Below are 9,822 nucleotides of genomic sequence, written 5' to 3' on the forward strand. Positions count from 1 at the left end.
AAAAAAAAATAAAAAAAAAAAACAATAATGGTGTAAGGAGGCGGAGTGGGGCTGGGGAATAACCACCGGCTTTCACATAAGCTTTTATGAACCAAAAGATTCTGTTGGTTTTTCCACATTAAAATATAAAATAAAAAATAAAATGGTTAATTTTGGAAAAAAGGCTCAGTCTGTGGGGGGCCCCAGTTTTGGCTTTATGATCACTTTATCTGGCTTCCACTTTGTTTATATTTTATGTGTGAGTTGATCTTATCTTAAGAAGGTCCTATCTAAGGCCGGTTCAGCTCAGTAGGGTAGAAGCTGGCGGACCATGTACGACCCATGTACCGACCCATGTACCCGACCCCATGTACCAAGTTCTTGCTGCGAGGCGGCTCCAGGGTTCGATCGACTGCCACCTCGTAAGTATATATAGTTACGGGGTGACAAATGAAAGAAACAACAAGAATGAATGAGTTGAGCCGGCATGAGCAAGATTCATGAAAGCAGGACACAAGGGGTCATTAAATGGTTTGATGAAAATAAAAATGATGTGATTCAATTGAAAGCATATGGAAGAATGGAGAGGGTTCAAAGGACGAGGTTTGTTTTTCCTTTAAATTGTCTCTCATCTGCACTTTAAACCTGAAATAACAGATTTTTTTTGGGCCCCTTGTGGGCAAAAGAAACAAGCTGTGAACACAACATAGACCATCATTTTCAAGTTGATATATTAGCAAATGCAAGTCCAATATTCACTCTTTTTTTTAGGTTTAGTTTTTGGTTTCTGCCAGCTCCTCAGGGAATTATCTTGCTATTTAGCTTCTAAATGCTCAATTATGTCCACCGGGTAGTTGCTTACTGTGTCTGTCTGCAATTTGCTGTTGCTTCGGTTGAAAATGAAGCTCTGAGAGCGGCTGAGCGTGAACTTGAACAGTGAAGTTGTGGGCCAGACAGCTAAACATAGAGCTAAAACTCATCCATAAAAAGGGAGATTTAGATTCAGGTGTCCTCTGCGGCAACTTTCACACAGTCACATTGCTTTCACATTGTAATTTAATATGTTTTAAGATCAAGGGCAGTAGGGATACAAACAAGGTGAAGAAAAATTAAGTTGATCAATGTCAAATTAAGGATAATGTGAACTGCAGCCACGTTGCTTCATTTGGATGCATTCATTGAAGTGTAATCTGTATTTACTTTCAGCCTTTTCTTTGAGTTTGAATCTGCTTACATAGCCAAAACACAATTTTCCTGCAGGCATAAATTTGGCTCTCATAACAAACACATGAATCCTCTAATGTAGTACGTAGGAATTTCAGAGATTGGATCCCCCAGCTTTCTCCTGTCATAAATACATCAGCAGCCATGTTTATTGTGCTCTTCCCTTGTTGACAAGCAGACACCTCAGTGCAGTAGCTTGTGGCGTGTACCTGGGCAGGATCATAAGCTGCATCCCAATTCAGAGGCTGCATCCTTTGAAGTCATCATTTCAAAATTCAGTACATCATGATCGCTTGACAAGGCTGTCACATTTCAAACCCTTCATACAGTATGTGACCAGAAATTCTGCCTTTTTTTGCCGGTATTTGGAGGACACAACTGATGTGTACTTTGCATCTGTCAGTATTCCACAATCTCCTGCTCTTTAGGCTATAGTTTAATGATATATTCAGATTCAGTTCCCATTTCCCATATCGCAATTACTTATTTACTAGGAATGTGCTGATAAATATATCACATAAACCAATTATTGTAAGAAGGCACTGCACAATGCAAACAATGGTAGCAAGGCATAAACAACAGTTTATTTGTGTTAAGGGCCTGGCTATGTTATAGCAGACAATCACAGATAAACAGTTATATGGAAATACAATGTTTACCATTAACTGGGTACATTGTGCAGCATGTCTTCATTCTGTGTTAAATTGAAACGTTGAAGCTGTTACTGTACACCATGTAATGCAAGTTTACCAAGCGAGCCACATTCACTCTTAACATTTACCACTATTCAAGCCACTGGAGGGAAAATTCCTGGAAATGTTTGACTGAGTTGGTGAGGAACACCTGAATGCATCATTAGTTTTGTCCTCATTTGGGGAGGCGAGGCGCAGGTTCAGCCAGGCCTTCAGGTGCTCTGAAGGACCCACCTTCATGGTTCATGTCCTTCAAAGTATCTTCAAAGTACCAGAAATGGCACACAGTTGAAGTGTGAAAGAATCTCTGAATACAGCAGTTGTACAGAGCACTGAAACAAGTAATAATTCAAAACAAGAACCACGTCTTGAATTTCTGCTCTCAGGCAAAATTCCACATCGACCAAATGTCCACAACAAAAACAATGGATCGGTCCTTTAAGCTCTAGAAATTGCCTCAGCGTCTGCCTTCCCACTGCTGGATTACAGACAGGTCTGTGGAGGAAACCTCCCCCTGCTCGTCAGATACATATGAAAGCCTCTCTGGGGACACAGCTAGCTGACACAGCCCCCAGACTCTGAACACCACAGTGTTCATTCTCCGTCGGGCAGCCTTGTTATTGACGTGAACACACCAAAAAATTCAATAGCCTACAGCTCAGTGTCAGTGAATTGACAGCTCTCCGCCTCCTCTCAAAAAAGAAAAATCATTTGATTCTTATTATAATTTTCACAATGAGACAAACAGAGCTTCACTTGTATGCCAGGGGAATTCATCTCCATTAAAAAGCCTGCATGAAGTTTCATTAATCAGCTCCTCTATGAGACACCAGAGACGTCCAAAAAGTATGCCAGAGCTATTATTCTTTTGACCCGCAGAGACAGAATGTTAGAAACTTATGTAATTACACAAGCTACTATTAGAGATATTGATTGTTTTTATCCCGGGTTTTCATCAGTACAATTTGTGAAGCATGGCTGCATTGATCAGATATGCTGCTGCACATGTGGGTGCAGGAACATTACTGCAAAGGCAAAGCTGAGATTCTTTTTATATTTTGTTACTTGTATAGATTTTTAAATTAGCAGAAAATGAGCTATACACTGTTTTTCAATAGGGCTGGGTGAAATGACTGAACTCAATATCACAAAAATTAATAAATATATTAGTCTAGTGCTGAAACAGTTGACTAATCACTTTATTATCATAAAATCAATCAGCAACAGAAATTGATTGAATACATTAATTAATAATTAATTAATCTGGCAGGGCAGCTTTCCTGGGAAAGAATTTAGTCCTGACAAATTAAGAGCTTTCATCGTCATGGCCACCCCTGAGAGCTGATATCTAAAAACAAACCCAAAAACAGTAGTTTTTGGTGGAATTACTGTCCGACTTACCTTAACTGATAATGCAGAATATTATTAGTTTCATTTCAACATCTAAGAGCATTGGCCTCGGTTTTGCCTAAATCAAAAGAACATTTATCAGAGACAAAATGCTGCCGCTCGGCAATTTGTCCAAATTTTTCATGAGCTAAAAACATTTCTGACTTCATTCGACCTTTTGTTTTTTCAGAAAAATGATCACATTTAGAGATACATGGTTTATACTAGACAGCAACAAATTCTGTTTGTAAAGCTTAATGAGACGTCGTCAACGCAGCACAGAAAAGATGAAAAATGAAGAATAGATCACAGAAACGGCCAGGTTTTAACATTTAATAATTCAAAACACTAACCTGGGGAAAATTATGGACTTTATAATAGGCCTACAAAGCATCCTTTTAACATCCACCTTATAAACTCTACCTGTAAAATAGGACTGGACCCATTTGATGGCTGCATCACCGATGGCTGCTTTATAACCACAGGAGAAAACCTGCCGTAGTAAAGCTGTGCACTAGATAGGAAGCCTCATTACCCCCTGCTGTATATTCACATTGTGTTTCTCTGCCCTTCAGCTCTCCTTGTCAGAATGGAGGCACATGTACGGATGCCGATGGCTCAGCAGCTTACTCTTCTTGTTTATGTCCCCCTGGATTTTCTGGAGACTACTGTGAGATCAGCGTTGACAGCTGCCAGCCTAACCCCTGCCTCAACGGTGGCAACTGTACAAACCACGGCCTGGCCTTCACATGTGTCTGTCCGCACGGCTTCACTGGTTTCACTTGTAATGACACCACCAGCCTCTCGCCTTGCGCCGGCAGGCCCTGCGCCAACAGGGGCACGTGTGTTGGTCAACCTGATGGAACCTTCCGGTGCATTTGCCAGAAATGGTTTACAGGCCCCACATGTTCCCTGCAGCACAGGCCGAAGGCCAGGTCCAAGCCGGTCAGTGCCAGGCCTGTGGACCACAGGGTGTTTGCGCTCACTCCGCAGCACTACTCCCTCCCTGCTCACACCTTCCATAAGCTTCTTAGACCGCCCGAGAGAGACTTGCTCAAGATCACCCTGAAGGAGACAGTCCACTCCCCCGGCGTCCTCGTCACCCATGGTCAACTTGTCTGCTTTGGCATGCTGGCCCTGCTCACCTGCCTGGTCATCCTGGGCACGACAGGCATTGTGTTTTTTGGCCGCTGCGAGACGTGGGTGGCTAATGCCAAGTACAGCCAGCTTGTTCGGCAGCAAAGGGAACACCTGCTGAGAGAAGCCGGCAGCACGAGCCAGGAAGAGCCAGAGCACTCAGTAAACATCATCCTGCCGGAGAAGATTAGACTCACCAGCTTTGGGAGACACTACACCTCCATCTGATTAAATTGTCTCTCCCTGTTCCCCTCTCCCCGTAGAAGGAGTTTAATATGAATGTCTAAAAATAGCAAGAAGCAAATACTATGACTGTTGTACAGTTGTGTTAATAAAGTAAGAGACACTGGACTACACTGGAATGTATCTGAATGTATACTCTACTGGTCTAAGTGGACACCATGACACTGGATTGTAAATTTACTTTTAATCTTACAGTTGAAAAACTAGCCATTAAAAATGTATGAAATTGTAATTCTTCCAGATAGCATCTTAATGGCTGGTAAAAAGATGTCATTGTGTTGTATTTTTTAAGGCCATTTTTGACTTCACAACCATGGTTCATCTGCTTAGTTACACGTTGATATGAAATACAGTAATGGGATTAATATTACAAAAGGAGAAATAAAGTTGATATAAAAGCAACAACCAACAGAGCACATAAAACCCAGACCACTTTCCTCTCAGTATTTGTAATTTAAGTAAATATTCGTACCATTGATTTTTATTTTGTTAACGAATTATACTCAGATTTTATAACCACGACTTGAGCTGCAATGATTAATCTATAAATTGACTGAGAGAAAATTAATCAGCAACTATTTTGATAATAGCTTTATCGTTCTAGTAATTTTTCAAGCGAAAATGCCAATGAACAAGCTGCTCAAATGCGAGTATGCTTTTCTTTGTCTCGTGTGATAAGACAAATGTTATGTTGGATATTTTATCATGCATTTTTCACTTTATTCTGACCAAAACCATGATCAATTGATCAAATCATCAGCAGATTAATAAACAATTCAAATAATTGTTTGTTGCAGTGCTAACGATCTCCGTATTTTCTAACTAATGTAAAAATACATATTGTGAGTTTGTACAGTATGTGCAGTTAAATGTGTAATATGATATTACTACATGACACCCAAACAGCTGTACTTTCAGATCCTGCAGGTCATAACTTTACAGAGCTTGATACTCTTCAAGGTATTACTGTACAGTTTGTACCTGGAGGTAGTTCTCTCTGCAGATGTATTACTTTAGATGTTGATGTTAAAGTTATATACGTAGATGTACATTCTGTTACAAAGACGGTTATTTCACAGTTCCCCAAGAAAGGTCACTTTCTGTTTCCATCATCATCTATTTGTATCCAAGCTATGAATATCCCTATTGATCAGTTTCATTTGCAGTCTCTGCAGAGATTTTCTTAGCTTTTCCAACATTGCTTCTCACTGCCAGTGTTGAAATTTCGCAGGTCATGCACCATGGCGCACAGCCGAGCCCAGAAATCAATACTCTGACATCTGTTAAATGTTACTGGTTTGTCTCACCATGCATGAGATGCCCACCCACTTCAAACAGAAGAGAAAAACAGTAAAGATAGAGTTAACTATATGGAACATATTAGATGTAAACTATTCAAATGTATCAACTGCTGTCATAAAGATCATTGTGGTTTTAGAGTGGGAGATTTTTCCTCTACCAGCCCCCATTCAGCCTGTAAAGAGATTCTGTTAACGTGGTTGTTTACTTATGATTTATTGTTTGATTCCTTTTACTGTTTTTATGGTTTTATTTATAACAATTTAACATTTAGGAAGCACTTTGTGACCTTGCTCCGTGAAATAAACTTTGTGTTCATCACAGTTCTGTGATAGGGTGGATATCTTGAGCTTGTAACATAACAGGTTGTGTATTACGTTGTGCATTATGATTTACAAGTGGCATTTCTAGGGGACCAGTGATTACAATCGTGCAGTACTTATATATTTGTTCGAGTCTGGGATTATTTGCTATTGTACCTTGTAACAGATAACGTTTTGTCTGCTTATTGCTTTTAATAAAATATTAAAAATACTATTTTGTATGTTTTATCTTGTTCGAGCTTAAAAATCACCAGATTCATATTGAGTTTTATATCTTTGAGCTGCAGTTGTTTTGACACAACAAGCAGGTTAAGACAAGATCAGATGCTTGGCAAGGCTTACACGTCAGATGTTTCCCAGTGTGAAATCACACTGATGCACATGCTGTATGCATCACCACCTACCTGTTCGGAAATCAGTGCATCTGCTCTCATGCTCTGTGATGCTTAATACGTTTCTCCCAAGGGCCAACTCGCTGATTATCAACTGAATGATAACAGTGACTCTGTCAGCATCCCTCCACTGCCCCAAATGATATGACAGTTTTAGATAGCACTCTGTCTCCACCCTGTGGTGCAAGCTATCTGCATCACCAGCACTGAAGCTGCAGCACTCTGCCCTAAGCAATATCTCATTGGAAACAATACAACTGAGAAAGAAAGGTTAGGTAGCTCTATCTTTCCCTAAAGCCTGCCGTTTCATTATATTTTTTAATAGAAATAAAACAATAGTATAAGGGAAACTTATTAAAAATTCTTAAAAATGTGCAAAAAAAGTTTCTGAATCTAGAAAAAAAACACCATACAGAACTTTTAATCCGACACCAGTTTGTATGGTTCACCAAAATCACATAATGTTCTCTGTTGGCTGACACAAGTTTAAATTACTCTGGTTGATTAGACGTCTACTCAGGTGAAAGTTGGGTGCAGCTCTTCTGGGAATCACAGTGTCACTAAACCACAGTATGTACTAATAAGAATGAGAAAGACTTGGTCAGACAGGATTTCTCCACCCAGTGATTTCTATAACGAACAGGGTGTGACATATCTGTGCTTATGCTCTGTGCAGAATTCAAGCTGATTTAACCTTGAAACAGGACTTGATAAGACCCTCCAATGTCCCACCAGTTAAAGAGAGGGGTCTGACCTCTCATTCAAGAAATACTGTTCATACAACTACAAGGTAAAATAATAAAAGCAGCAGAGAAGGTGGAATGCTGAAGTGAGTGCAAGAGCAGTGACAGAAGCAAATGACATTTCCTGTCCTGCCTGCTTTATGTCACACAACTACATTTCACCTGGCAAAAACCAGGTCTGATGTTGAGGATGTTGGCTTTGCCTTAGCCAGGATTCCTGTGTGGACGGATATGTATTAAACGGGGACTCTACTGAACCAGGAAACCAATGATGAAATGAGTATAGAATTTCTAGAAGTCAGCATAAGTAAGAGTCAGCTGTTTTGGTTTCACATTATTGCTTTTTTCAACCTACAGAGAGCAGTGCAAAACTAGTTTTTTTGCTCAATGTGTTTCAGGATTACATTATGAGAGCTGGTGAATCTCCTAGAAATGTCTGAAAAAAGAATGTAGTGTCAGAGTACAACCACAAGGTGTCATCCGTCTAAAAGGAGAGAGACAAAGGCTAAATGTAGCTAGGGGTTCAGCATGAAGTGGTGCATTTCGCTGCACTGAAAACTGCATTTTGTTTTTACATGTTAATTATGAGTAATATATATAATATATTTCACATATTTGGAACACTTCAAAAATCAATAATATATGTATACAATTTATGAACTAAACTCTGGTTTTAGGATTGTTGAATTTGACATCTCTATTTAGTGTCATTTTATACCAATATCCTAATCAAAAACAAAAAACAACAATATATCACTAACAGTGAGAAAATAAACAGCTGATGTTACAGGCGATGTTTCCTGGTTTCCATTTCACTGGTCTTTTGAGCAGCAATAAAGACCATTATAGGAGTCAAAGATGAGTGCTGCTTGTTCCACATAACACATCATTTTCCACTTTGTCGCTATTTCAGTTCACCATTTAAGTGACAATCTGTGTGGGTTTTTTTCTGCACTAGATCCAACCATTTCTCACTCCAGACTTGACTTTATTGGAAAATGTCTCAGAGACTCCTGCTGTGTTACTGCGTGTCCCTGACCTACAAAAACTAGCCTTAAAAATCTCTGGCAGTCCAGTAGATCGGAATATCTGGTAGCAGGTACATAAGTAAAAAGACTTTAAATGTTAAACTGAATGTTAATCAGCATGGACTGCATATGGATTACAATCTTTTCTAGTTGCTGTAACTTGGCACTAAACGCCTCCTACCATGGTTAATCCAGTTAATTCTTGTGATAATGCTGTAACCAAGACTCCAATAAAAGCTCCCGATATAAACGTTAATGCATAACAGCCCTGGTTCTGTAACATTGTCTCTATTCCTGAAAAGAGGCTTGAGAGCATAAAGAAGATCATTTAAAGCATGCTTAAATGTTAACACTTTAAACCTGAATCCCAACTGAAACCTTTTTTGTGTGCTGGGGCCCCCGGCTCCCCACTACCAGACATTACCATGTGGAGTTACGACCCTGGGGAGAGAGGGGCCCTCACCTTCAAAGCTGACCAGAGAGGCCAAAAAAAAAATCCACCTCAGCAGACCCGTTCTGCTGCCTCCGAGTCATAAAACAAAACAGAGCAGCAAAAGTTAAGTTCCCCCTGCCCCCTCCCCAAGCCTGAGACCCTTAACCCTTTGTTCCCGTCCGCCTCTCCTTTGACAGATGAAACTCAACATCCATGGAAAATCACACATGGAAAGAATCCAAAATCAGATTCAAAGAATTCCAGTAGGGGTTTCTTTTCAGGGATGCATACTGGATACACTTCAAGTCATATTTCATTTAGGCAGGTACCCCTACCCCCTACCCCCCTGCCCCTCAGCACCACATGGATACTGCATGTTTGTGTGTTAAATGCGTTCCAGATGAGCAGTAAAGTCACTGTAAAACCCCTGCAGTCAGACCAGCAACATATTTTCTAATGCCGCTGGACTTCTTCTCTTCTCTATGACTGTGGCTCCAGACATTTTTGGCTTGTGACCCATCGTTTACTGCATGTCTATCTTCTATAAACAGTTCAACCAAGGTGATTTTTTTCCTTTATTCTGATATTTAAAGGCGTAAAGAGGTCAAATTATCTATGAATTTACAAAAACAGATTATACAAACAATAGTGTAGCATAATTTTTTTCTGTTTTCCTATCCTTAATGGTTTATCAATCTATTACTGACTGTTCTTTTGCACTGTTACTGTTACAAATTTTAGTTTTTAATTTTAATTTTTCTGCTGCCATTACCATCTTCTGTTGAAGAGTGAATGTTAAAGTTGGGTCGATATTAGGAAGAGTGTGCTTGTCGTAGTCTTGTTGTGCCTGTGCAAAAACTTTTTTTTTGTTTTTTTTGTTCGCTTGGTTTCACCGGTGGTAATGGAGAAGACGGTCCTCTCAGAGGTTACTGTGTATGTT

General features: G+C 39.8%; 1 protein-coding gene across 2 annotated transcripts in view; it reads left to right on the forward strand.

Annotated features, from left to right (window-relative positions):
• LOC118336688 (protein delta homolog 1) overlaps window positions 1–6,476 on the forward strand; it is a 9,724-nt gene extending 3,248 nt beyond the window's left edge. For both annotated transcript variants that reach the window (XM_035673357.1, XM_035673358.1), the window contains one exon: window positions 3,860–6,476. In XM_035673357.1, the coding sequence (XP_035529250.1) occupies window positions 3,860–4,649 (790 nt within the window). In that variant the 3' untranslated portion in view covers window positions 4,650–6,476. The remainder of the gene's footprint in view (window positions 1–3,859) is intronic.
• Window positions 6,477–9,822: the final 3,346 nt, after the last annotated feature.

This window comes from Morone saxatilis, unplaced genomic scaffold (genome assembly GCF_004916995.1).
Source record: "Morone saxatilis isolate NCDOM2014 unplaced genomic scaffold, NCSU_SB_2.0 Contig3, whole genome shotgun sequence".
In the NCBI taxonomy this organism is placed as follows: Eukaryota; Metazoa; Chordata; class Actinopteri; family Moronidae; genus Morone; species Morone saxatilis.